This window comes from Petaurus breviceps, unplaced genomic scaffold (assembly GCF_028583685.1).
Source record: "Petaurus breviceps papuanus isolate PSGF00001 unplaced genomic scaffold, PetGlider_PUasm1.0 182, whole genome shotgun sequence".
NCBI classification, from domain to species: Eukaryota; Metazoa; Chordata; class Mammalia; order Diprotodontia; family Petauridae; genus Petaurus; species Petaurus breviceps.
This window is the reverse complement of record NW_027185786.1, coordinates 5,792,106-5,819,828: the sequence shown is the minus strand read 5'-3', so window position 1 is coordinate 5,819,828 and position 27,723 is coordinate 5,792,106. Positions and strand designations below refer to the sequence as shown.

The 27,723-nt window shown below is 53.9% G+C and overlaps 1 protein-coding gene across 2 annotated transcripts in view; it reads left to right on the top strand.

Moving 5' to 3' along the window:
- Window positions 1–23,041, top strand: part of BCAR1 (BCAR1 scaffold protein, Cas family member) — a 112,105-nt gene extending 89,064 nt beyond the window's left edge. For both annotated transcript variants that reach the window (XM_069087680.1, XM_069087679.1), the window contains exons 3-7: window positions 18,376–18,537; window positions 18,725–18,841; window positions 19,478–20,701; window positions 21,620–21,709; window positions 22,122–23,041. In XM_069087680.1, the coding sequence (XP_068943781.1) occupies window positions 18,376–18,537; window positions 18,725–18,841; window positions 19,478–20,701; window positions 21,620–21,709; window positions 22,122–22,634 (2,106 nt within the window). In that variant the 3' untranslated portion in view covers window positions 22,635–23,041. The remainder of the gene's footprint in view (window positions 1–18,375; window positions 18,538–18,724; window positions 18,842–19,477; window positions 20,702–21,619; window positions 21,710–22,121) is intronic.
- The last annotated feature ends 4,682 nt before the right edge of the window (window positions 23,042–27,723 follow it).

Genomic DNA, 27,723 nt, shown 5'->3' with positions numbered 1-27,723 from the left:
CCATGCTTTCCTCATAACCAGCTCACGTGCTAAGTGAAGGGATCTGCTCGGAAGTGTTGAAGCCAGTACTTTCTTTGGTCTCAAACCAGGTTAAAGACTCCCTCTCTGGACTCATGCCTGGGATCCTGGAATCCTGGCCCAGCTGTGGAAGGACAGTATGCCAGACTGGAAGGTGCTGGTCCTGGGCTTAGTAGCTCCAAACCTTATGGAAGGAAATGGGTTGAAGGACCTGGGAAGGAGGTGTCAGAGGGAGATGCCCGCATGGTGCCAAGCCTTGTTATAGAAGACTTGTTTTCCTTAGCTCTAGAGGGCAGAACTAGAAGCAGTGGGTGAAAGTTACAGAGAGGTAGATTGAGGCTGCCTGAAGATCGGTTGTCCAGAAGTGGGTTGGACTTCCTCTAGATGTGGTGAGCCCCCCACTTTTGGAGACTGGATGACCATCTGTCAGGAATGATCAAGGGGAGGGATTTTTGTTCCGCCTGGGCTGAGCCTGGATGGTTTGGGAGATCTCAGCGCTCCCAGACTGGTATTATTGCTGACCAACTGGTGCCAAGGTATAGAGGAAGGACCCAGGGAAGGAGTGGTCCTGTATCACTGGCCATAGCCTGCCTTGCCAGCTTTACCCCAGTGACTTCGTCGCTTCTCTTCACAAACTCAGTCAGGTTGGCCATCTCGGGACTCATTCATTCACTGGCTGACCCCAGACCTGGCTCTTCTCACCTTGTTCTTCGAATCCTGTTTCCTTTAAAGACTGCTTACGCAGCTCCTTTCCCGATCCCCTCCCCCATTGTCCCCACAAAACGTTGCCTTGTAATTTATGTGTTTTCTCTGACCTGATGTAAGCCCCTTAGGACACAGGAGTGGCTTCATCAGTGCTTGTTGAGTGATCGAGTATGGGCCATGTGGACTGGGGAGTGAGTTGGGCATGTTCATGGATGGAAACGGGGAGGAATTATTTTGAGCAAAGGGGAGGAAGCCCAGGGCATCTGTGGGGAGCAGCCGGTTTGGCTGGGGATCAGGACCAGGAGAGGAGTAGGCGGTTGGAGCCCTCTTGTAGAGGGTTTCCAGGGCCTAAGACATTTTATTCAGCAGGTAAACAGTCTTGGACAGGTCTTGAGTGACATGACCAGAGAGCCCATGTTGTGCTGCTGGAATTTTAATTGGATTAAAAATTCCCCAGGCCTCCTGAGGTGGGGCCGGCCTGGAAGCCTCAGGAAGACCTGAGTTCAGATCCAACCTCAGATAACTTCTGAGTAAGTGACTGAATTTCTGCCTCAGTTTCCTCACCTGTCAGATGGAGGCAATAACAACACTTCCTCCTAGGGTTGTTGTGAGGACCAGATATGGTCATTGTAAAGCACCTGGTGTGGTGCCTGCACACAGGAAGCACTGTGTAAATATTGACTGTTGTCACTCCCTGTGTGACTAGAGGGGTAAGATGGGGGGATCAGGCTAGGCAGCTTCTAAGATTTTTTCCAGTTCTGAACCCATGTTCTTGTGAAATGACAGATGAGTTACAGGAAGTAAGACTGCAGAAGTTCTGGAGAAGCTTGTAGGTAGTCAGGTTAGACTGTATCTGACCTTGAAGAAAGGGCTGGGATCAGGATTCTGACTGGGCCAGGGATAGGGGAAGGGCTTTCCAGATCTTGGTGTTCCCTGATGACAAACCCTATGGGTAGATTGGTCTGCACAGGACTATCAGCCTTATGAGCTATGTTGTTTGTGCCTCCTTCATCAGACTAGGGGACCCCCCTGAGTGCCAGCAGATTCCTCTCCTGGGGGAGTTGTCTGGGCCTGCCCCATCGACCCTGCTTGGGGAGGGTACAGGTCTACCCAAGGCTTCCCTCCTTGATTAAAGTCCTCCAACATTAAGGGCTTTTCATGGGCAGTGGAAAGATGAAAATGGACAGACAGTTCTTGCTTCTCAGGAGGAGGATATCACATTGAGGTATACTGAGCGGAATGCACTGAGAGCAAGGTTGTGAGTTCTGAGGCGCGTGAGGGGGGTGAGCAGCTGTCAGGGAAGGCTTTATGGAAGAAGTAACTTTCCATCAAGGATTTCAGGAAGGGAGAAGGATTTCTCACACCTAGGCAAGTGATGGTCCTTTCCAGTCCTGGGGCAGAGTCCGGGGTGGGGAGCATGAGAACGAAGGCCTGAAAGTCATGTTGCCACGTAGCTGTGAGAATGTCTACATGTCAGAATGCAGACTGCATGGTGGGGAGGGGAGAACAAGAGTCAGGACTGACCAGGAATCAGATGTCAGAGGGCCTTGAGTGCCAGAGTTGAGAATTTAAGCTTTAACTGGGGGGCCGCTGCTTTTTCAAGGGGGTTGGAAGCTAGAGGAGCTCCTTTCTTCCTTGTGCCCGAAGGGCTGTGAAAGTGAAGTCTGACCTTGTTAGCACTGTTAACTGGGTCCTCGCAGTGCTGAGAGGTGCCATCTAGCTTTGGCCCTGCTGAGCATGAGGCCACACCCCATTCTGGCCAGTGCCACCCCTGAGTGTTTCTGAGAAAGTCCTGGTTTAACTCATCTTCTGGAGATGCTTCCCAGCTTGCCCGCATGATGCCAAGCCTTGTTGTTCTTCCCTAGAGCTTCCACCACACCCAAAGGCTGATTTCTCGCCACCCAGAATTGGGCTTTAACATTGGCAAAGCATTTTCTCTGTAAACCTTTTGGCCTTTTCTCAGGCAACACCCTTCTTGACCCCTGCAGTATCTGACCTATTGACCCTCCTCTCTTCCTAGAGTACCTAGGGTTTTGGTTCCTAAATCTACTGCCTTTCTGATCAGCTGCTGGACCATCATCCATGCCCCACGACATGCCCCAGACAGAACTCGTTAACTTTTCCCCAACCACCCGCCTTCTTAACATCCCCCTTTCTGTTGGGAACCACTGTGTTTCCAGACGTTCTGATTAATGCCCTCAGTCATACTTGGTCCTTCCCTAGAACCAGGCCTTTGCCAAGTTTTGTGGATTGGGCTTCTTCACCCCATCCCACAGTGCTTCACGGCCTCATCATGTCTTGCCTTGGCTATTGCAATAGCTTCTTAATTTGTCTCCCTCCACTCCAGTCCCTATTCCCCATGGTTGCCAGAGTGATTGATGCTCCCCAAGTATAGACCTGACCCTCTCCCTGCCCTGTCTGGTCAACTCCAGGTGTGCTCTATTTATTAAGACTTCCCTGTTCTCCCTCACTGCCTTCATACACTGGCTGCTGTAGCCTGCCTTTGTAGGCTTTAGTTACCTGTTATTCTTACCTGCTCTTTATTCCAATAGAAGATAATCTCTTTGAGGAAAACTGCTATCTCCTTTTGATCTTGTCTCCAGTGCCTGGCACAGTGGTGTGAGCCCTGGGGCTTCATGGATGGTGGTTGTGGGGAGGTAGTATGAGTATCCCCATTTTACAGAGTCGGAAGCTGAGGACCAGAAGGCTCAGGTCACACATTTACACCTATGTGTAACTAATGTTACAACTACAAATGGAGTCCAGCTTCTTATCCCAAGACCATTGTTGTTCAATCATTTCAGTTTGTGACTGATTTTTCATAACCCAGTTTGGGATTTTCTTGGCAGAGATACTGGAATGGTTGACATTTCCTTCTCCCCCTCATTTTACAGATGAGGAAACTGAGGGAAATAGGGTATAGTGACTTACCCAGGGTCACATCTTTTATTTGGCATCACCTTATGTTTATGAATACATACCCCCCCCCCCACCACATCTAACCATCTTTTGTAACAAAGAATAAAAGGGTGATACAGTTTATACAGTGTTCTCCTCATAGTTTCCTACCTCTGCAAAGAAGGGAAGGGGGAGGGCATTTCTCATTGCTTTGAGACCTGTTCAAGCTGGGAATTTTATGTTTCCTTTTTTTCCCTGCCCCTTCACTTTCCCCTGCACCATCTCCTCCTGTAGAGATACTCCCCTGTAACAAGCCAAACCAAACAAATGGCAGTGCCCCATAATCATGCCCTGGACAGAAGGAGCTGGGCTCCTTTGGCGCTTGGAGTCACAGTTGGTCACCGGAGCACTTGGAGCCTTCTGAAGCCTTTCAGAGTGGTTTCCTCTGGCGGCACCTGCCCGCATGGCTTCACTCAGCTTTTGTTGTCCTGGACTGTGGATCAGCCTTCGGGATCTTGAGAGCTTCTGCTATTCAGGTCCTGCAGTCGAAGCCTGAGCTCCGTGGTCTCTGAGCCCCAGTGTTCTGGAAGCCCTTTGTCCTGCCATCAGAAGTACCCAGTTGGGGAAGACTAGACCAAGTGACTCATCCTGTAAGGCAGGAAACCCCTTGCTCTTTGGAATTCAGGGACTGAGCTGCATATTTCTGGCCTAGGGCAGCAGATCCCTAAAAGTTATTTATTAAGAGCCCCCAATACACTTGATGATGAAATGGATTCACTGGTATCTGCTGCACTGTGTTGTAAGGGTGATTCTACCAACCCCCAGAAAGAAAATGGTAACAGACTTATGTCCAGGGGCCTGGAACATCTGATTTGGGGGGCAGGGAGCAAGCAGAGGGAAACTGATGTCCTGGTAACCACTGAACAACTTGGCTTCTGGTCTGGTCTCCCAGAACTTCCAGTGACAGGAAATCTGCAGTGGGGGTGGGGAGAGGGGGCGTGTGCACAAATGGGTGCTGAGCAGTTCTTCCTGCTGGAGCAGCAGGTGCTGGCCTGGGGTGGGAAGAGGCAGGCACTGTGTTTTTGCACATTGTGTTCCTCAACCCTCTGTTCAAGACACCGTGTTGCTTTTTTTATCTAACATTCAGGTTAAGAGAGGTAGAGAAGTTTCTCTTCTCTCTCTTTGGTATGTATGTCTGTCTGTCTTTCTGCCATACCTGGAAAGATCCTGTGGTTGGGAGCTGGAAGGGCTCTTGGGAATGACCTTGGTTCATGGCCAAGGCTCCCCAGGGCAGTGGGCTGCAAAGCCACGATCTGCTTGCAGGTGAAAGGTTTGCCCCAGTGCATGTCTACATCCTTACTCACAGGATAGGCGCAGAGCCTCTCCCAAAGGGTCCAAGGACCTGATAGATGCCAGAGAGAACTCTACTGTACAAGTCAGGCTGTTGGTAGGACAGGAATGTTTACTCTGTAAACACAAATCATGCCTCTATTTATTACAATCCTAGTCACTTTTGTTACACAGTTGTACACAGTGTACTTTTGTTTCAGGTCTGGGCACCAAGAAATAGTAGTTACCATCAGTGAAAGTCATTGTATCTTAAGACAAGCAAGAAGGAAGTCATGTCAGCTCTAAGAAAGCTTATCTTTAACCCTAGGATGGTCTGTCTTGGGTCAGAAAATAGGAGGCAGAAGAAGAAAATAGGGGGCAGGCCTTGACACCATGGCACTGTGTCCTTTCCCCTCATGTTGACACCTGGGCCAAGAGCCTGTTGGCCTCCTTCCCAGCTTATTAAAGTCCAAGTGCTTTGCCTGACTTTGTGTGAGGAGCACGTGGGGGCAGGGCTGTGAAAGCTAATGAGGGACAGTGGTCGTTGACCCTTTCTTTCCTGGTGGTGGTTTCCGGGGCCTTCGCACCTGGCCTCTGCCACCCTTCATGTTCACTCGCTTCCTTCGGGCACAGAATGTGGGTCCCCACCCTGGCCCGAAGTACCCAGTGCTGCTTCAGCCAGCGCAGGTTTCTTTTTCCTTGGAAACACAGCATTTCTCAGTTTTTAAGCTCCTGCTGTGTGTATCATGGTCTGTGCTGAGTCATATACAAAGCTTTGATAAACTGTGGCCCTTCCCTGGTGGAGGTTTCTGTCCAGATCCCCTAGGCTGGCCCAGCCCAGCACCTTCCTTCTGGAGTGGCCAAGTCGATGAGGGCCCCCCCAGTCCCAGGAGGCCTGGTCTGTCCTTGCAGAAGGTTGTTAGAGGAGGCCTCGGGTCCCAGGAGCCTTTAGGATTAGCCCTGAGGTCTTGGCCTCACCCTGGGAACAGAGGAACCCAAACTACCCCTAGAAACCAACTGTAACGTGCACCAAGAATTGTCCCCAGGCTCTTAACCGACAGGAATTGGGTTTCATCAGCTCGCTGGGTTATTGCCACCATGTCATTTAAAACGTTACCATAGCCTTGGACAGACTCTGCTTCACTGGGCCTGAGTTTACTTGTCTGCAAAAAATAAGAACTTTATATGTGAAGGACCCTTCCTGGGCTAACATGTTCTAGGAGGCTTTGGTCAGCAGCAATTGAGGAAGCCCCTTGTGTGTGTGTGTGTGTGTGTGTGTGTGTGTGTGTGTGTGTGTGGGAGGGGGGTCCTGGACCAGACACTGGGAGGGCAGAAAGGTATGATACTGCCGCTGATAGCCTTCCAGAAGACTTGCAGTCTATTTGCAGAGACAGGACAGAGATATGAAAGGCAGTGGCTGCTCTAGGGATTGAGACCGGGCTGATGATGGGCAGGGCCTCCCCTGGTCCTGGACAGACCACCGAGGAGGGGGTGAGCCTTCAGGCCTCCAGCTCTCTCCTTCAGGCATCCCAGCTTCCTTAGTCCCAGCCAAGAGCTGCCTTCTCTAAAAAGCCTCTCCTGGTCTTGCTTAACCCTGGTGTCTTGCCTCTGACTTGATCTCTCACTTAGCCTTTCTCTGTCTGCTTTCTACGTGGTTGTCTGTGTGTCGTTTCCCCCTTTTAACTGTGACCTCTGAGAATACGACTTAGCACAGTGCCTGGCACAGAGCACGCTCTTCATAAATGCTTGCTGATTTTGCTTGATTTGACCCTGGCATTGTGGGGGATAGGTCGAGGTCAGATTGTGACAAATGCAGAAATGCCAGGCGGAAGTTGAGAGAGGAGTTGGGGTGTTAGCTATCCTGTAGGCAGTTGGGGAGGGGCCTCTGATCCAGGATGTCAGCTGTGCCCTTGGCTGTTGGACCTGGCCTGTTAGGGCAGCCAGGTGCGGCGGGGGGCCCTCCGGCCTCCAGCGCAGAGATCTCTCCCTCCCTGCCTTTCCAGCCGAGTGCACAGTTCATGACATTTAGACAGAGTAACTTTTAGCTTTGGGAGGTAGCTGACTTTCCTCGGCTAGTTTAGGAGTGTCGGTTTAGGTTATTTCAGTGGCTAGTTGGCATCTTCTGTGTGCCAGACATTGTGGGCCTCCTACCATTTATGATTTACTAAAACCCTTTCTTCACCAGTCCTGTGGTATGGGTAGTGCAAGTGTCATTCCCATTTTACAGAAAGTAGACTGAGGCAGCATTCCCACCTGGATTTCTCCCAGAACTTTCCATAGCAGCATTGCTTCTCAAATGGATGATCAGGTGAGATTGAGACTCCCCCTGTTTTAGGAAGTACCCTGAATGCCAATTGGATAGAGTGCGCTCTCCCAGTATGAACTGAGGTAGTCAAAGCAGCCTGGGGCCTGGTCATGCAGAAGAGTTAGAATTTAGAGCCGGTGGAGAGCTTTGTGATATCTGTCCTGGTGTCCCAGCCTGAACTCCTAGGGCCCCAGGGACAGGCTCTTCACTGTGATGCTGCTGACCTTGGCACCCTCCCCCTTTCCTCTGCTGGGCTGCAGCCACCCTTGAAATCAGACCTTTCTTAGTTTATGTTTGAACCTCCCTCCAGCGATTGCAGTGGTTGAAATTCTGATTGGAATCAACAATCCAGCCCCAGCAGAGGACCAGCCCCAGGTCCTTTAGCTTCATGTTACTCAGCATGTCTCCCAGACCCTGGGTCCTACTGGCTGTTAGCATTGACAGATTCTCTTCTGCCCTCCCTTTAGGCATCCTCTCCTGACTTCTGTTTGGAGGCAGGGGTTGTGGGATGTAGGGAGGACCCCCAGCATGCTGCCCTGCATCTGAATGCAAGGGAGGAACATGGGGAGAGCTCCTGGTTCAGCAAAACTGAGCCCGTGATGATGGAACAGAATAGAGGCTGTTCTGGGAGGGGGGCTGGCCCCCAGCTGTGTCAGGGGTCCTTGTGACTTCTGCTTTCTTTCTGTGGAGCCTTGCTTCAGAGGGTCTTGAGCTCTGGGACAGAGAAGGGACTGCTTGTGCCAGCCTGTCCCTGACTCGAGGAAGAGAGGGGGGAGAGGAAAGTAGGGCTGAGTGGACGTGGCTTTCTTTTCTCTCCTCTTCACATCTGCCTTGTTGGTGGCTGACTCTGGCTCCTCAGCAGAGTCCTGCCCTCCCTTCCCCTTCTTTCCTCTGAGGATGAGAGCATCAGGGTCAATTAAGAGCATCAAATGTGGAGTTCTAACTTGACCTGCAATTAGCTGAACAGTCTCTTACTGTGGAGAAACACTGCTCTGCCAAGGTTGACTTTAATTTGCCATTCACTTATTTCTTCCTCTCTAATGGAGGATATTTTCAAAGTAGCAGCCCATGGTAGCAAGTTAGGATCCCCCCCTTCTCCTTTTTCTCCCCATTACTCACCTGCTCTCAGGCTTTTGGCTCCCCAAGATTCTCCATTAGGGTGGGCCTGGAGCCCATAGAAGGGGAATGGGGAAGCGGCCCGACCAACTGGGGATGGGATGGAAATTAGTGGGGAGAAAGAGAGAGGACAAGGGGCCTAGCTTAGGGCCCCCTGATGAGGACATGGCTTTGGGGGCTCCCTTTCCTAACCCCTAGCAGACCCACTCTAAGGGAATCACTGCCTGCCTCAGTTCTCCACCTCCTTTGCTAGCCCTCTCCCTGGAGGGGAGATTGTGGCCAGCTCCTACCGTGGGGTCTCCTGGCTGTGGAGAACCTGGGTCCTCTATGGTCCTCTTGTGTTCTTTGTTGAAGTGCTTGTTGATGTTTTCATAACAAAAAAAGATCTTCAAGAAGGAAAAGAAAAGCCCACAGCGGCCGTAATTGTAACTCACATAGATCTGCTGTACAATTTCAGGAGCATATTCCGTACAATGATGCTGTTTGGTCTGTTCTGTGGTTCTTATTGTCTTTCTGTAGAACTGCAAACTCAGGCTTGAGGCTGTAAAATGTGTCCAAGTCAGGACTTGAACCCAGGTCTCCCCCTCTGAGCCCAGCGTTCTTTTTATTCCTTCAGAACCGCATTGCTTGTCTAACTGCTTCCTGACCAGGAGCCTGTCCTGCCTGTCCTGTGGCCCTGGTGACTGCCATGGTGGCTATCCTAGTAGCCCTGGTGGCTCTCCAGCTTCTGTGGGAAGCCCTCCTGGGAGGAGCTTCGCGGGCTTAGGCTTGGCCCATTCATCCTTTGGAGAGCTCTGAGATGTGCCTCTCTGTGCCTTCGATGAATCCTTCCTGGTTCTGTCGTCTTCGTATGAGCAAAATAAATCTAGCTGCCATCCACAGGCTAACCCTTTACATACGTGAAGATAGCTATGGCCCTTCACGTTAAACATCTGTATCCATTAGCCCCTACAACTTAATGTCTGCTCTTAAGAGTCCCTGCTTTCCGGGCGGCTAAGTGGTATAGTAAGAGCACCGGCCCCAGAGTTGGGAGGACCCGAATTTGGTTCCAGCCTCAGACATTTAACACCCACACAGAAAAACTGGCTGTGTCACCTTGGGCAAGTTACTTAACCCCAATTGCTTTAAAAAAAAAAAAGTCCCTGCTTTCCAAATGTAATGTGCACAATTAAATGTGATCGCCTGAATCTGTCACGACTACCTCTCGGCTCCCGTCACAGTAGCCAGGCTTAGGACTGCCTCCGACCCATCCCTCAGGGTCCCCTCCTCAGCATCCCTGACAAGCCCACATGGCCCTGTGGGCCTGTTAGCCTTGGGATTCTAGGCTCCCTGAGCAGCCCTTGGTGCACTTAGAGATCCACAGTGGACATACTGCTTCCAGTGGGGAGGGACAGTGTTCAAGGGAGACCAGCACCTCTTGTGAGAGGGCTGCTCCACCTTTGGTGTCCACCTGTCCCCCTGCTCTCACCTGGGGCTCTGAGAAGCTGTAGCTTGTGCAGTGGCCACACCCCAGCAGCAGACAGTTTAGCCAGGTGGAGGGTAACTGATAGGACTCAAAGCCGTTGGGGGGATCTCTTCCTCAGGCATGTGAAGACCTTCCTTGGCAGAAAGGACAGATGAAAGCCCTGTCCTAATACCCATGAAAGCAGCAGAGGTAGGCTCGTGGCAGGCTTGGAGCTTGGTCAGACATCAGAGATGCAGAGGCCATCCACTGTGTCCCGGGCTGTCGCTGGCATCCTGCCATTGGACACCGATGACTCTGCCTCCCTCACATCAAGACATCACCCCACGATGTCACTGATCCTCTCTGCAGAGGAAGGACAGAGGACACTTCCTTCCATTCACCTGACTGGCCGTGCTTAGACTGAGCATCCGGACACACGAGCCTTACTGCCAGCCCCTGGCCCACTCATTTGGCAGCACTAGAGTCATTTTAACTTGTGCTGTGTCTTGGTGCTGTGGTTTCTCCATCTGTAAAATGGGGCTAGCACCCGCTTAAGAGGGATGTTAAGGTGGGGGAGCACTTATCAATAGCTACGCATGATTCCGTTTCACCACTTTGGCTTAGTGATGTGCAGTGCACACAGTGCTGGCACTATGGGGAAGAAAAGGGGAATGAGGGCTGCTTCCCGCTGCTGGAGATGACAGGAGGAGATTGAGTGAACGTCCTCATGCCTGCCCAACGTATTAGGGAGCTGAGGAACAGACCCGTTTGCCTATAGCCATGCAGCCAGTTAGTGTCACAGTTAGGGTTTGGGCCACCATCTCCTGACCTGCAGACCATGGCTCTGGCTGCCGCACCTTGCGCTCTTGGGGCTTAGGAAAGCCCAGCGCACTCTGGCAGTCTGGTGTGAGGCGGAATGAGTGTGGGCCTGACCTCAGAGAGATCAAGGGGTGAGTCTCCTCGAGTTCTTGCTAGCCGAGTGACCCTGGCAAGATTCTTAACTGCCATTTGCCTCAGTTTCCTTCATTGTAAAGTGGAGTTATTAATACTTCCCTTGAAGGGTGGTTGTGAGGATCAAATGAGATATTTGTAAAGCGCTTTGTAGACTTTAGAGCCCTATATTAATGCTGTTGCTTCTAATTACTTTCATTCAGATTTGAGGAGTTACTGTCTGAAATGGTCCTTGAAACCTGTCTCTTCCAGGAAGTCTACATCCATTATGTGGTTGTGTGTGGGTGGGGATGGGGTGAAGGTTGGCCCACTGCTGGAACTTGGCCCCTACCCCCTGATAGGGCCGGCCTTGTCTGGTTTCTGATCCAGTAAGCCTTCACTTAAACAAAGCTTTTCACCCTAGAAAATCTAGAAAAGAAAGCGACTTTGTTTTTGAAAGATCACTAGTTTCTCTAACAGAAGCCTTGTACCCTCCATGCTACCTTGAATCTTGGGGGGGCTCCCAGGAAAATCCCTGAGCACATCTGGCCCCGGGGAACAAGGATCTCCCTTGGGCTAGCCTCTCGCTGTGGCAGCCCCCACCTTCCTGGCTTGACTGAAGGGGAGCCTGGGGAGATACCCTGGGGAGGGCTCTACCAGTTGCTCTCTCCCTGTGCTGCTAGGAGGTAGCTCAGGGCTTGGAGACTGCCAGCAGCTGGTCGGCTCCGTCCCTCTGCCTCGGTCCCAGCCCTGGGCTCTCCCTCTCCCCACTGCCACGCATGCGGCTCCCTCCTCCTCTTCCCACCCAGGCAGCAGCAGCCGCAGCCGCACTGACAGCCTGAGTCAGTGCACACCCCCCCCCACTCCCTGGTGCAGGGGCCTCCACAGGTTTTGGCTGGGGAGGAGGTGGGTCTAAAAATAGCTCAGGAGGAGAATCAGATCTCTGGAGTTGGAAGAGATTTGTCTGCAAGAGGCCTTTGGTGGCAGCAAGCTAGCCTGATCGGCTCTCTCCAAGAGCCAGTGGGGGAGCGTGGGGGCACCCACCAAGGCAGCCTCAAGGCTGGGTTCCCCTGGAGGGGACTGTCTGGTGAGGCTTGCCTGACCTCCCCTCACCCTGTTCTTATGATCAGCCACCCACAAGCCAAGTGAGATGCCGCTGGAGGCTGCAGGGTCCTCAGAGGGTGCCAAGTGAGCCTGCTCAGCAGCGGGCTCCAGCACCCTCCCTGCTTTCAGCTCCCTTTGATGGGTTATCTTTCCTAAGCTCCTGTATTTGTGTCCCTAATGCTCGGGCACAGTACCTGCCCCATAGTGAGCCCATTATAATCAGTCCTCCTCCTGCATTCCCACCAGCCTATTTGAACAGAGATCTGTTCTGATATAAATTGAACTGGCCGGCCTCTGAAGATGTTCCTTTTTGCTCTGAGATGGTGTGGTTCAGCTTTCTATGTGCCTCCAAAGGCCCCGGCTTGGGGCCACTGCTGAAGAGAAGGAAGAGGTCACGCCGCTGTAGGGAAACGGGCCTCTGGACTCTGCTCTGCTGCTTGGCCCCCTCCGTGAGGGCGCCCAGCCCTCGCTTTCTCTGTGGGCCTGTCTGGGGAATTAGGAGTTAGGAAGCCTGGCTGCCTTTCCCAGCCCTCTGGTTCCCTCAGTGGAGAGGTATGTGACCTTGGCGAGCCTCTTTCCTTCTGTGTTGTGATTCTTCCTTGTGTGAAGCCAGCATGGGGAGCCCTTTCCCCTCATCCCTTGCCCCTTTTCCAGCCTCAAAGGGACCTTGAGATGTGAGAACAGAGAAGGTCCCTCCAGCTGGGCTGATGCAGCCTCCTCAGCTCCCCTTTCCAACAGCTGACTGGCTGGTTTGGGGGCCCAAGCCCAGTGAAAGGAGGCACTTGGCAGGAGAGTGGGAGGGGGGAACAGGGAGGGTAAGTGCGTCATCAGGCGATGCACTGCCAAACACCAGATCTGCTTAATGGACGGTGACGTGGGCCTGGCTGGGGAAGTTGGCAGTAACTGGAGTGAGTCTGTGCTAAGGGCAGGCAGGGGGACAGAGGCACCAGATTTCCAGGGGCTAACTCTGTGTTCCTGTGGGGGCTGGACCAGGGTTGGCCTGATGTGTTTCTGACTCGGTGGGATACATGGACGTGTACATATGTGCACTGACTCCATGACTCTTGTGCCCGAAGGCCCACTTCTGACCTTGACACCACCCTCAGACATGCAAATGAACATTCGTCTCTGTAGGGTTCTTGGGGTGCTGTGACTGAGAGGTCATAGGAAGCACGGAGGGGAAAGTGGCATAGGGCTTGGGTGGGGGCTGAGGGCTGTTGTCTTAACAGCAACTTCCAAAATCTCCAGCCCTTTGGGATCACTCGGGTCCATAGTGTGAGCAGGGCCCCTCTGCTTACTGGGAATGTGTTCCGAGGCACCTGAATTTAAATGTGCCAGGGGCTGCCCTTCCTCCCCCTTCCCTCTCCCCAGTTCAGTCCAGGCCAAGTTGCTGGCCCCACAGTCAAACCTCCCTCTTTAAGGAACAAAACCCCTTTCTCTCCCAGAGTGGGGCCTAGCCCCATGGACTGGAAAGCTGAGCTGGACCAGTACTTAGAGAATCACATCAGACACCCCCTTCTTGGCTACAGCCCAGGCAACTTTGTGTCCTGTTGTGTGTCCAGGGCTCCATGTTCCTTTGCTTACCTCTTTCCAGGAGTGCTGTGTTAGGCACACTTCAGAGACCTCTGTGCTCCCTGGGAGAGAATCCAGGGCCTGGTGGCAGCCTCCCTCCTGTGCATGTGCAGATAAATAAGGGGGATGCTGCCAGCTCCTGGTCCTGGTGGGCTCAGATGGCTGACGCAGTGTGGGGCTCAGGGCTCCCTGTCTGCTGGCAAAAGGCCCTTCCTTCCATCTGGCCCCCTTTGGAGGGACACCTGGAATCCCTGATAGCTGGCCAGGCTTTCTGCCACCAGTGCTGCTGGGTGAATTCCCTGGGCTGCCTGGCACATGGAGGGAGGTGGGCAGACTCTATGCCAGTTGTGATCTCTCCCCTGAAGCAAATGTGTCATTGTGCCACTCTGTCCCCAGGCAGCTTATGGCAGCTTTGATCAGGCAAGACAGAGCTTCACAGTTGGAAGAGAACTCGGGCTGACTCTCCAGCTGCACCATTTACCACATAAGGACACTGAGGCCCAGAGGGAGGGAGGGCCTTGGCTGAGCCCTTAGAAAGGGAACCAGTAGTGAATGGGAATGGTGCTCAGGGCCCTGCCCTCATGAGGTTGCCCTTCCAGCCCCACGTGGCTCTCCCCTCACTTGAGTATTTCCTGACTTCCTGACCCACAAGGATCCTCTCTTTGCCCCGTAGCTTCTGTGGGTCCACCTTCATTTGGCCCTTGGCTCCTGCTGCTTTGAGGGAGGGCTCCTAGGGCTGCTCTCCATTCTCCAGACATTTTACAGACTGCTGGAGGGCAGGGACTGTGTCTGGCTTTTTCCCCTTTATTTCGGGTCTTCTTTGTGCCTTTTGACTTGACTTCACTCATTTGGGGATATACACCTTTCATCCCCAACCATATGAGCTTTTCCTTGTAACACAGAAAGTAGTTGAGCAAAACTAGGGGAGCCCTAGTGTCTGGTGGCATCAGGCCTGGGCCTTACTCTGCAGTCACCAGCGCCCCCCTCTCCAGGAGAAGGGGGAGCTGGGAGTCCTCATTGTCTCTAGGTTCTGCCTTCTTTAGAATAATAACACAGTGACTGTCAGTCAGTCAGTGTTAAGTGCCATAGTGTGGTCGGATTCAGAGCAGGGAGGGCAGCCAGATGGGGCCTTCCTGGATCTGTCAGGGGAGGGTCACCTTTCTTAAGTCATAGACCCTTGGGTCACAAGCCAGAGAAACCTAAGGACACCTCCCCCCTCAAAATCTTACTATTAAGTGCACAAAATAAAATGCATAGGATTATAAAAGAAACCAACTGTGCTGAAATACAATTATCCAGATGTTTTAAAGAACATTTTCACTTCTTGGAGCAGCTGGGTGGTGTGGTGCAGTGGACAGAGCACCAGCCCTGGAGTCAGTGGGACTGAGTTCAAATCTAGCATCAGACACTTATAGTTGTATGACCTTGGGCAAATCACTTAACTCTGACTGCCTCCAAAAAACAGAAAGAAAGAAAAAGATTTTCCCGGCCTCCCTGGTCTGCCTCAACCACTATGTTTTCAGGATGAGAAAACTGTGAGCCAGAGGTGGGAGGTGACAGCCAATGTCCCAGACGTCACAGTTGTCTGGCTTTGGTGTTGGAGCCCTGCATTCAGATCTTGGCTGCACCCCGAGTACCTCTGTGACTGTAAAATAAGAGGTCTGGGCTCAGTGTCCCTTCTGCCTCGGCTTGTGGCTCCGGGATCCTGTGGAATCCTAACCCAAGCCCCCTGCTCTCCATACTTTATCCTGTATCCAGACTGGCTCCCACGCTTCCCCTGAGCCACCCTGGGATTCCTCTGCCCTCTTGCTTTTCCTCTCTGTCTCTCCAAATCTTCTGGGTCCCCCCTTCAGTCCTCACCTGGTCCCAGAAAGCTTCCCTGGTCTGGCACATCTGTTACATCCTGACCCTGAGGAGTTCTCCGTGCCCTCTGCCACCCGCCCACACACAGAGACCACCCTCACCTGTTGGTGTGTGGCGTCCCAGAGCTGAGGGGCATTCCAGCCAGTGACTCCTGGTTGGGTGTGGCAGGCCACATGAGGGTCCATTCTTTACAAAGCAGCATGGAGTCCATAGACTCACAGATTTAGAGTTGGAAAGAACCTCAGAGACCATCCCCTTCAACCCCTTGTGTTACAGAAGAGGAAATGACAGGCATAGAGAGGTCCCCTGCTAGTGAGGAGCAGAGTCAGGACCCAAGCCAAGGCCGCTTATCTCAGCCCTGCCCTAAGGCAGCCCCTGCTGCGGTCATTGCAGAAGCACTGGGGAGCCTTTTCCAGTCTTGGCCGGTGTCAGTCATCCTGGGCAGCTGGGACGTGGAGGTGCTTCCCGGCCAGACCGCCCAGGTGGCCTTGTGAGGCACCACCTCCTGGGTGGTCTGCTCCTGGTGCTTCCCATTGTCACAGAACCTCTGAGTGGGAGGGGGCTTGGGAGCCATCTGCAACCCCTTCTCTGTGGGGGTAGCTCTGGTAGGAGGGGCTTTCTCAGGGCCCTTTGTGCCAGGTTCTGTCCCCCATTACCTCCTGGACACCCACGGCTCTATTTCCTGCAGCTGGGCAGCCCAGGGGATAGTGTGCTGGGCCTCGAGTCAGGGGCATCTGTTCTTAGTTAGCTGAGTGACTTTGGACAGGTCCCATAAGGAATAAGGGAGCCAGCTGTATGCCTGGCCTGGGGCCTAACATTTTATCTCAGAGATTAAGTGACTTGCCCAGGGTCACACCAGCAGTCAGTGTCTGAGGCTGGATTTGAATTCGAGTATTCCTAACTCCAGGCCCAGGCTCCCTCTGCTACAGCACCCAGTGAATGCCTGCTGTCTTGTATTGGCTAGAGTAGTTTGAGGCAGTTTAATCCCCTGCCTTACCTCAGCTCAGGGTCAGCAGTGGTCTGATAGGTGCTGGGCTGGTGATCTCCCTGTCCTTCAGTCACACTGGGAGGGGCTCCTTTCCCTGGCTCGAGTGTGGGGGTTTTTGGGGCAGAACCCTCCCTTTCAGCAGGGGTCAGGGTGGGTGGGGTTTCTAGAGGACCTTGTTAATGTGCCTCTGCCAATTGAGAATGGGTGACAATTGGGGCGACTATGTGGCACAGTGAATAGAGCCCTGGCCCTGGAGTCAGGGGAACCTGAGTACAAATCTGGCCTCAGACACTTGACCCTTACTGGCCATGTGACCTTGGGCAAGTCACTTAACCCTGACTGCCCTAAACACCCCCCCCCCCAAAAAAAAAAAAAGAATTGGTGACAGGCCAGAGGCTGGAACCTCTCCCTCAGGAAAGCTCTGGGTGCATTAGACTATCCTGGTTAGAGTCAGGCCTTGGGTGCAGATTCAGGCTCTTCCACTTTCTGCTGGTGCCACCACCTGTCTCAGCCTCAGTTTCCGCATCTGTAAAATTAGATTCCTCCTAGCCCTCAGGGTCCTGTCTTGTGTTGTGTATTAGTCTTAGGTGTTTGTGTCTTACACGCAGTAGGTATTTTATAAGCACTGCACACAGTAGGTGTTTAATAAACAGTTACTATATAGAAGGAAGTTTACCTTTGCTCTTTGATATGGCGGACGAGGTCGTTAATGTTTGAAGCGGTTAAGGAGCTGACTCTTCTGGATCTCCAGTGGGTCGGTCACAGGCAGCTGAACAAGTGCTATGTGAATTACAGATTGAGAGCGCGCATTCTGGCTCCGACGAATCAGGTGCTTTTTGTTTGTCAGAGCAGGTCATCTGAAGGCTTTGGTGACCTAGCCCGAGGTTGTTTATGAGCTCAGGCCACTCTCCTTTTACAGAGAGAGGAAACTGAGGGAGGGTCCATGACTTCCCACGCTGAAGAGGAGGTTTTCAGGGGATTTGCCATCCCTACCCCCACCCCCAGTTTAGGCTGAGTGCTTCACACATAGCTCCTTTGAACACACTGATGTATGTTCGTCCAGACTCCTTCCTTACTGTGTCTGAGAGGGGGAGTTGTACCCGGACTAGAGTGGGGAGGAAGTTCACCCCACAAAGCACTGCTGGGAGGGGGCAGCATTTGTGCCTGACCCTGGGCCACCCTGAGCTGGAAGGAAGTGCCCGAGTCCTGTTGTCCAGGCTATGTTTCCTTCCCGGCTCAGCCTGAGTGGCCCAGGAGCACTTGCCTGGCCAGTCCCAAGGTTCCTGGGAGGGCGGGAGCCGAGAGGCAGGAACCACAGCCTCCCTTCCTGCTCTGGCCAGGAGCAGCCCAGTCAGCAGAAGGCAGCCAGCTGCCCTTTGGGAAAGTGGGTTTGTCCAAGGGTTGATCTTACGTGGGGGGCAAGGGAGCATCATCTTCTGTCCATGACATCCAAGGCCCTTCCCAGGATGGCTGATCCAAACCCTCATCCCAGCTTTTGTGTCTTTTGTCATTGCTTTTCCCACTGCTGGAGATACAGTCATACCCTCAAGTCTTCCCCTGACTCTGCATGCTCTGGGTTTGAATCCTGCCCCTGCCCTTTCCTGGTTGTGGGGCCCTTGGGCCAAGCTATTCTAGTTGTTAATAATTGAGCATTTACTCAGCTTCTCCCACATTCCAGGCACTGTTCAAGGCCCTGTAGACAAAAAGGAAATAATCTCTTTCCCAAAGGGGCCTGCCCTGGAATGTGAAGGACCTGGGGGTGGCCGGTGCTTCTCTGCCGGCTGCCCCAGCAGCGTCTTCACTGGGCATCTTCTAGCACAGCCTGACTGCTTGGGACAGGTTCCCAGGGGAGGGTCTTGGGGCCCTAGATTGGTGATGTCAGACTCAGAAATGAGGGCTGCTCTCTGCAAGCTGCGCCTTAATTAGCCTGGGCTTTGTTGTGTTGTATTTTTATTTTGTTAACTATTTCCCAATTACACCTTTATCTGGCTCCTTTGATGCCTGAGATTTTGAGGTTCACCCTGGCACCGTGCTGGTGCCCGGCCGTCTTGGCGGTCTTTCTTTGTTGCTTGATTGCTGATCTCACTTTCCCTGCTTCCTCAGGTGGTGGTGCCCACACGAGTCGGGCAGGCCTACGTCTATGAATCAGCCAAGCCCGAGCAGGACGAGTACGACATTCCGAGGCACCTCTTGTCATCAGGGGCGCAGGAAATCTATGATGTCCCCCCCGTCAGGGGCCTGCTCCCCAGCCAGTATAGCCAGGAGGTAAGGATGCCTGGGCCTGGGGAGGGGCCCCTTCCTGGGGGGTCCCCTCCACGCCCTAGCCTCTCTAGTTCTTTACTCCCCTGGGGATGCGCGTGTCCTCGTCCCCAGTCAGCAGGGGCAGGGACTGGGGGGGGGGGGGGGGGGGGGGAAGAGGGCACTGCCTTAACCATGGGCTTTCTCCTGGCAGGTGTATGACACTCCCCCCATGGCTGTCAAGGGCCCCAACAGTCGGGACCCCTCCCTGGACATCTATGATGTGCCCCCCAGCGTGGAGAAGAGCCTGCAGCCACCAAACCACCATACGGTGAGTGAGATGGTGGTCCTTTGTGTAGTCCCCCTCCCGGCAGGCCTGGTCTTAGCCTGTGCGGGCTCTGGAGGTGTCTGTCTGTAGACTGATAAGGATTTAGAGCTGTCTGGTACCTGTTGGACAAGGGATCTTTTTGTGTGTGTGTGTTTTTGGAGGGGAGAAGACAGGGCAATTGGGGTTAAGTGACTTGCCCAAGGTCACACAGCTAGTATTAGGTGTCTGAGGCCACATTTGAACTCAGGTCCTCCTGACTCCAGGGCCGGTGCTCTATTCACTGTGCCACCTAGCTGCCCTAGGACAAGGGATCTAGCAGAGAGGGAAACTGAGGTCACAAGCAGTGAAATGATGACAAAGGTAGTGGAGGGGGTGAGCAGCCCTGCCTTGGATCTTCCTATGGTATACATGCATGTGCCATGTATAGCCTCACCTCTGCAGGCATGTCACACATGTCCCTCTGCACACACATGCATGCCCAGGTGTGTTTGCTTGCATAGCTCCCTTCTCATAGATCGCGGCCTCCTCGCCTTTGGCACGGGTGGTGCCTTTGGTGGTCCCCACTGTCTGGAATGTACCCTCTGGCCTTAGGCTTCCCAGAAGCGCAGGACCCTGACAGTCTCTCCCCTTACCTTCCAGGTATATGATATTCCCCCATCTGTGAGCAAGGATGTGCCCGATGGACCCTTGCGGGAAGAGACCTATGATGTGCCCCCCGCCTTCTTGAAACCCAAGCCCTTCGATCCTGCCCGGCACCCACTGATCCTGGCACCCTCGCCCATCCCTGCCACAGACCCGTACCCTGCGGATGACGTCTACGATGTCCCCCCGCCTGCTGGCAAGGGCACACCTGCTACAGCTCCATCCCAGGAGATCTATGACGTGCCTCCTGGCCTGCGCAAGCTGGGCCCCGGCCCCGCGGGGTCCGTGTATGATGTTCCTCGGGACCTGGCCTTGGCCAGCAGCCGGGCTGCTTCTCTGGAGGCCGATGGGGAGAGCGTGTACGACATACCGCCGCAGGCTGACCGAGAGCCCCGGGCCGATGGCAAGCGTCTGTCAGCCTCGAGTACCGGCAGCACCCGCAGCAACCTGTCCTCCTCCTCCCTTGACGTGGTCCCGGTGAAGGAGACAGCCGCCGGCAGGGAGCCGTTGCCCATGGACCTGGATGCTGCCATGGAGATGCTGGCCAAGCTGCAGCACGGCGTGAGCGTGTCCGTGGCCCACCTCATGTCCTTCATCAGTGGCAGCGGCTGGCGGGACCCTGAGCTGCTGGAGCCCCAGATTCCCAGCCTGCAGGCTGCGGTGGGGGAGGTGAAGGGCGCCGTGCGGGAACTGCTGGAGTTTGCCCGAGGGGCCGTGGGCAATGCCGCCCACTCCACGGACCGCGCCCTTCACGCCAAACTCAGCAGACAGCTCCAGAAGATGGAGGACGTGTACCAGACGCTTCTGGCGCATAGTCAGACCTTGGACAGCTGCCAGTGGGCGCTGAGCTCCTTGGTGGGGGGGCAGCCCGCAGGAGCACCTGACAGCCTGGACCGCTTTGTCACGTGCTCCCGCGGCGTCCCGGATGACACCAAGCAGCTGGCTTCTTTCTTACACGGCAATGCTTCGCTGCTCTTCAAAAGGACAAAACCGTCCAATGGGGCTGGCCCCGAGGTGGGGAGCCAGCCGGCACCTCCCCCCGGCCACTACCCCCAGCCCCCCCCACCCCCAACCACTGGAACCCCCTCGGACAAGGCCAACAGCATCCAGTCGAGGCCTCTGCCCTCCCCTCCCAAGTTCACAGCGCAGGACTCCCCCGATGGGCAGTATGAGAACGGTGAGGAAGGCTGGATGGAGGATTACGACTACGTCCATCTACAGGTATGTGGGCGTGCCAGGGGCCAGGTGAGTTTGGTAGAGCCCCAGGTGCCCTCCATGGGTGCCCTGGAGCAAAGGGGAAGCTGCTAAGGCCGGGCTGCCCAGGGAGAGCCTCTGAGTGCCACATCAGAAGGGAGCTGTGATGTGGGATGTCCCAAGCCTCCTCCGTCCCTGTCTGCCCTCTGTCTCTGTACAGATCGCCCCACCCCAGAGCCAGGCCAGCAGGGTCCCTAGACAGCCTGACAGAGGGACAGGCCCCTGGGATGATGGGTGGGGAGGGCACTGGGACGGTCTGGGCTGCGCATCCTCAGATCCAGGTGCCTCTAGGCTGGGGGTTAGCTGGGCCTCTGGGCTCCCGGGCTCTCCTTGTGTGGAGTACATGGAGCACTGTGCCTGGGGATAGAGTCAGAGACAAGACCCCTGCCCCCAAGGACCCTCCCTAGCTTCTGGGGGGCCATCTGCCAGGTTCCACCTCCTGCTTCCTCCTGTTCAGACCAGCTTGTTTTGGGCCCCGTGGGGGAAGCCAAACTGAGCCCACCCACCACCCCGCCACCCTCCTGGACCCCCTGTCCAGCACTAGGGGGGCCCTCGCCCCTGAGGAAAGCAGAGTGGAAGCCCCAAATAGGGCCCAGCAGGGGAGCTGGGGAAGAGACTCCTGTGAGGTCATGGAGGCTTGGGGGAAGCCGGGGAATTCCGCCCCTCTGGGCTAGGGCTGGGAAACAGTCCTTGGGGTTTTTCCCAAGTGAAGATTCGGTTGTGGGCTGCGATTGCCCCCTTGTGGTCACACATTGGGCTTCACCGTCCAGACCTGGACAGTGTAGCCCTGTAACCTTGGTGTGCTCGGAGGCTGGGGGCTGAGAGGCAGCCCCGTGGGGCAGCCGGGCCATCCTCACCGTCCTCACCTGCCTCCCTCCCTCCTAGGGCAAGGAAGAATTTGAGAAAACCCAGAAGGAGCTGCTAGAGAGGGGGAGCATCATTGGGCAGGGGAAAGGCCAGCTGGAACAGCAGCAGGTGAGTGGCCGAGCCCAGCCCTGCGGGCTCCTGGCTGCAGGGACCACAGCAGCGGGCTAGGACAGTGTGAGTCTGCTCCCTGCTCTCTGTGGGCATGAGCAGCTGGCCCAGGCTCACACGGGGGCCCTCCCGCTCTCCCAAACCGCGTCCTCGTTCATACAGCTTAGAAGGAGAAGGTGCCCTGCCCAGGCCACACCATTGACCTTGGGCGGCTGAGAGCTTCCTTCTCCATCTTTGCAGTGGGATGTGATACCTGCCCTGGCTGTGCCAGAGCTTTGGTCACATGGAGATGATGGTTGTGAAAGGGCCTTGTAGTGGGTGGTAGGATGCCCGGGGTCTGGCCCCAGAGACCCGAGACAAGCCTCTGCAGCCCCCGCCAGCTTGCTTCATGGCTTCCTTCTCTTCCCACCAGCTGAAGCAGTTTGAGCGTCTGCAGCAGGAGGTGTCTCGGCCCATCGATCACGACCTCTCCAACTGGACGCCCTCTCAGCCCCTGGCCCCGGGGCGGCCGGGGGGCCTGGGGCCCTCGGACCGGCAGCTGCTGCTGTTCTACCTAGAGCAGTGCGAGGCCAACCTGACCACCTTAACCAACGCTGTGGATGCCTTCTTCACCGCTGTGGCCACCAACCAGCCCCCCAAGATCTTTGTAGCCCACAGCAAGTTTGTCATCCTCAGCGCCCACAAGCTGGTGTTCATCGGCGACACCTTGTCCCGCCAAGCCAAGGCCCCGGACGTCCGGAGCCAAGTGACCCACTACAGCAACCTCCTGTGCGACATGCTCAAGGAGATTGTGGTGACCACCAAGACGGCAGCCCTGCAGTACCCCTCCCCCACAGCCGCCCAGGACATGGTGGACCGAGTGAAGGAGCTGGGCCAGAGCACTCAGCAGTTCAGGCGGGTCCTGGGCCAGCTGGCCGCGGCCTGAGGAGGCCTTGCCTGCAACACGGCGGGTGGGGTGGGAGCTGTAGCTTTTGAGTGACTCAGTCCACAGGGTGTGGGGGAGTCGATTCCCTGTGGCCACAGACTGTAAATGAATTTGTACATATTTAAAAAGAAACAAACCACAGGAATCAAGAGGCCTAACTCAGACTGGGAGGCCCGACAAGAGCCCGAATCCCCTGCCCCACTCCTTTCTGCCCAGCCCTCTCTCTCCCTCTGCTCTGGAAGGCACAGCCCCTCCCAGTACCAGCACCAGCGTGAGCCACCCTGTGTTCTGAGTGGCTGGGAAGGGCCAGAGAGAAAACACTAAAGAACTATTTTTCATTATTGATTTTCCAATCATTGACTAATGGTCAACATTTAAATAAAAAAACAACAACAGCAAACTAAAAAGGACCTGACGTCCTCTGTAAGTGCAGTGTGTAAGAGAAGGCGGCTCATGCGGCTGAATCACAGGCGCAGACTGAGGTGGGCCGAGGTGGGCTGAGGTGGGAGAAGGCCCCTTCTGATCCTGGGATCCTGGGGTAGGACCTTCGTGGCTCTGCTTCAAGTTTAATACCTCCAGGTAGACAGTAGCAATTTGGGGTCTGGGTCCGGGTCCCTGCATCCCTCTCCTCCTACCCAGCCCACACCTTGGGGAAACAAAGGGAGCTAAGGGAAAGCTGGAGAAGCACCGCCATCAACACACCCTGTTATTTCTTTAAAAAAATAAACTCAGGGAAGGTGGTGAAAGTTCCTGTCCCTGACACCCAGGTCTGGGGCCAGCATTTCCCCCAGCAGAATACAAGCCAGAATTGAGGCCCCACAGTGGGTGAGAGACTTGGGAGGCAGGGAGACTGGTAGCTAGACAGAGGTTGGCCTTGGAGTCTAGCAGGCTTTGTGTTCATCTGAGCTGCCCTGGGAAAGCCCCAGACACTGGAAAGCAGAGCATCCTTTCAGCTGAAGCCAGGCAGCCCCTGGGGAGGCTGGCAATGTTTTCAGGGAGATGTGGCTCATGAGCTGAAGGTGGGAAGCTTTGTGTCTGGGGGCTCACACACACATCCTGTAGTAGTTTTGGGGTCATGTGGCTTAAATTGTGGCAATGTACACACCTGGCCTAGGAGTGAGAACAGAGAAAGGCCTGATGTTCTAAGTTCTGAGCCATCCCTGGGGCCCAGAATGGGGAGGAGCAGAGGACCAAGAAGCTCCTGGGGGGCAGGATTAGGGTGTAAAATGAGACTGTTGGAGAATCTGGGTCAGAGACTGTCCATGGCAGATGCTCCCCACACTCCTCATGCAGTAATTCTGACCCTGGCCTGCACCCTTCACCTTGATCTTTGGGCCACAGGGCAGGAGGGGCAGCTGGGAGCCTGTGAATGAGACCTGAAAGCTCAGGTGTCAGTCCAGAAATGAGCTAGGTGTCACAGGCCTGGAGTCAGGAAGGCCTGAGTTTGAATCCAGCCTCAGACACTCCCTAACTGGGAGACCCTGAGCAAGTCACTTAACCTGTTTGCCTCCATTTCTTCAACTGTAAAATGGGGATAATAATAACACCTTCCTCCCAGTGTTGGTGTGGGGATCTTCTCTAAAATGTTTAGCATACTACCTGGCCAGAGTAGGCCCTCCATAAATCCTTATCCCCTCCCCCACCCATAAACATGAGCATCTGTATACCAAGTGCCCTCAGGCCCTGGGGCTCCAAAGACAAAAGGGACAGAGCCCCTGCCTTTGAGGAGCTCACAACATACAGGCATTTGCAAAAGGGCATTTTTTACCTTGGGGGTGAGGACAGGTAAGGGGAAGGTGATAGCACTGAAGGAATGGGAAAGTCTGTAGAAAAATGGCAATGATTGAGCCACCAACAAACCAGGGATTACCAGGCCTGCTGCCCTGAGCAGGAGCTGTGTCCAAAAACACCTCCCCCTGAAGATCTGGGCCCAACTCTGTCATTTAGCCCTGTGCGGAGGGACAACCTCTGTTGGCCAGACCCTGCGGCCTTGGGTGAGCCGGGGCCCCCAGGGCAGAGCAGCTAGCTTTGGTGAATGTGGGGAGTGCCAGGGGCGGCAGCTCTCACCAGCTGTGGTTGGCAAGATCAGCCCTAACGGAGGAGTGCCTCTGACCCAAAGCCCTGGACGGGGTCAGTCTCATCCTGGCACTGGTGTCCAAGGGCATCCCCGGCTACAAAGTTCACTCAGTTCTCTGCCCACCCCCGACCACTGGGAGCCACATGACCTGGCACTGCAAATAACCAGCCCCATTGCCTTCTCCAGCAGCTGGCCAGAGCAGCTGTTAGCTCTGGTGTTAATGGCTCCGGCTGGGAGGGCAGCGACGTGGGCACAGGTGCCCTCCACAGAGACACCCTGGCGGCAGCTGCCCTTCTGTTCATTCCCCATCCACCCCTCTAATATTGTTCTCAGAGTCTGGTTGGGGGATGCCATGTCAACAGTATGGCTGATGTTGGCTAAATGCGGAGGAGGCAAGGGAAATGGGAAAGTTTGTTCTTCCAGTGAATGCAGGACGTGTGTGTGCAGAGTGTATGTAGATACTTTTATAGCATATATATTTTACACACATGTACACATACTTTTAGTACTTATTTATATTAAGCACCATATGTGTGTGTGTGTTAAGATCCCTCTTCTACATGACAGCCCTCCAAATATTTGAAGGTGGCTCACATGTTCCCCCTAAGTCTTCTCTGGGGTATATTTCCCATTCTTCCAACATCTTCATGATGTGGTTTCCAAACCTCTCACTACAATACTGTGGAAAGTGTATTAAATTTTGATTCCATGAAGCTGGGTTCAAATACTTCCCCCACTTAGACAAGAAGTAATTTTGGAAAGGGAAGAAACAGAAGGGTAAGGAGAGCTGGTGGCCATAAGAGGAAACTTTAAGGCAGAACCTTTCGAGAAGAAAATCTGTTGGCCTTGGGCGGTGGGTGTCTCAGCCTGCATGTTGTTGGGGGGGGGGGGGGGAAGGGCAGAGACACCCCCCAAACCACCCTGGGCTCCCCGTCCGCCTGTACCTGGGTCTGTGGTTGGTGTATGTGTGTGTGTTCATACATGTGGCCCTGCCCGTGTCCTTGGTGGGTGGGTGAGCCCAGGGCCAGTTTTTGCAGCTGATGAGCCCCAACCCCATAAAATGGACCAATAGAGAGTTATGGGAGAAATATTCCAGAGAACAGCCCTAAAGCAAATATTCTTAACCTGAGATCCACAGATAGATTTCTGGAAGTCTGCGAACCTGGAACTATGACTAGAATTAGTTTTTATTGCACTCTTCTATATTTTACTTTATGTGTTTAAAAATATTGTTCTGAGAAGGGATCCGTGGGCTTCACCAGGTAGCCAGAGGGGACCAGGATACAAAAGAAAGTTAGGAATTCCTGGTCTAGAGAATTCCTTAGGTCAGGGAAGGCCTTGCCACCAGCACTGCACGTGGTGCCCCCCTCTCCCCAGCTGAGTCTACACAGAACAAGAAGGTTGGCCAGCCTGCTGCCATCTAGTGGGCTTTCTTGAGATTTCATGGGTGGGGCTACCCCTGCCCTTGGGGGCCCAGTTGGCCTCTACCATCTCCGGAACCCAAGTCAGGAGCTCAGCACAGAGGTATACACCACGGGCTTAGAACGGACACAGGCATTGTTGCCCCAGGAGACTGGCCATCAAGATCCAGTGGGCCCACTGGAGTCACCCTGGGGAGAGAGAGAGGTGAGAATCAACTCACTTTTATTAAGTACCTACTGTTTGATATCGCTAGGGTCACTAAATCTCCTTCTCCACATACTTTGTATATTTTTTTAATGTAGTAATAGCTAATAATCACTGATTTTAATAGCTATATAAACATAATAGCTATTATTTATATTATGCATTCAGGTTTGAAAAGCACTTTACCTGTAGCATCTGATTTGATCTTAGTGACTTTGAGTGGTCATTACAGTTACTCCTTCCACATCAGGTGGGTTAGGGGCACAGTGCCCCCCCAATCTGGAAAATCTGTAAAATTTTTGGCCCTCCTTGCCAGAGAAGAGTCTGAATTATGGTACTAAAGGATAAACTACATTGATGCATTTCAGAGTTTCTGAACTTTTTCTGTGTCATCTGCTGGCCTTCATATGTGGCCTGCAAAACTCCCCAAAAGATTTCCATTTAATTTCTTATGCCAACCCACGATGTATCAAAACCACAAGGGGCAAAGTTACAATGTGGAAGGGATGACTGTATTACCCTCATGTTACACATGAGGAAACTAAGGCAGAGTGGGTTTAGTGACTGACCAGGATCATACAACAAGTGACCAACTCAAGTTTTCAAGTCCAGCACTATCCACTAGACCCTTTTGCTTCTGTGTCAAATTGAGACTGCCACTGGTTCACTGATTTCAACTTGGAAAGGGTCCTGGGGTCACCGAGTCCGAATGAGGCCCAAGGTCGCAGAGGCAGCCTCAGCCTTGTCCTGTCCTTCACAGAACACTCACCGTCATAACTGGTCCTGCCCAAGCCACTGGTGACCCAGTGGAGTCTTTGGGGAAGAAGTCATAGGCACTGGGTGTGCAGACGGGGGAAACAGTGTCTAAGAATCAGACAGATGTGACCAGCTTCTCTAAGGCCATGTCGTTACTGTAGGGGGCTTTGGTACATTTGGGGTGACTGAAGATGTAAAGGGTTGAGGGGAGGGCCAGGAATCAGGGAGGGAGCATCCACTCAGGGGCTCACACTTGCCCCCACTGAGCCTCTCAGAGGGACGGCTCCATTTCCCATTCAGGAATGCCTGAGCCTCATATAGCCCTGCACATTGCCCTTACCCTCCTCAGTCCAGGGCAGGGGCCATCTCACACTGAGTGACTGACTGGGTCCTTCTGTTCTCAGAACAAAACAGATCACAGAAACAGCCATTGGCAGAGTTCTGAACGTTCAGTGACTCCCCCCAAATGGAATGGATTCTCATCAGACTGTGGCTGTTCCTTCTCATTACCTTCAAAATGTCCAACGGGATTTGCGATCAGATAAGAGTTGGCTTAATCCACTTCTGAAACATTCACAAGATTCTAAAGCCTGGCTTGGAAGTCAAGGGTTACTTGTGGGGATAGCCACA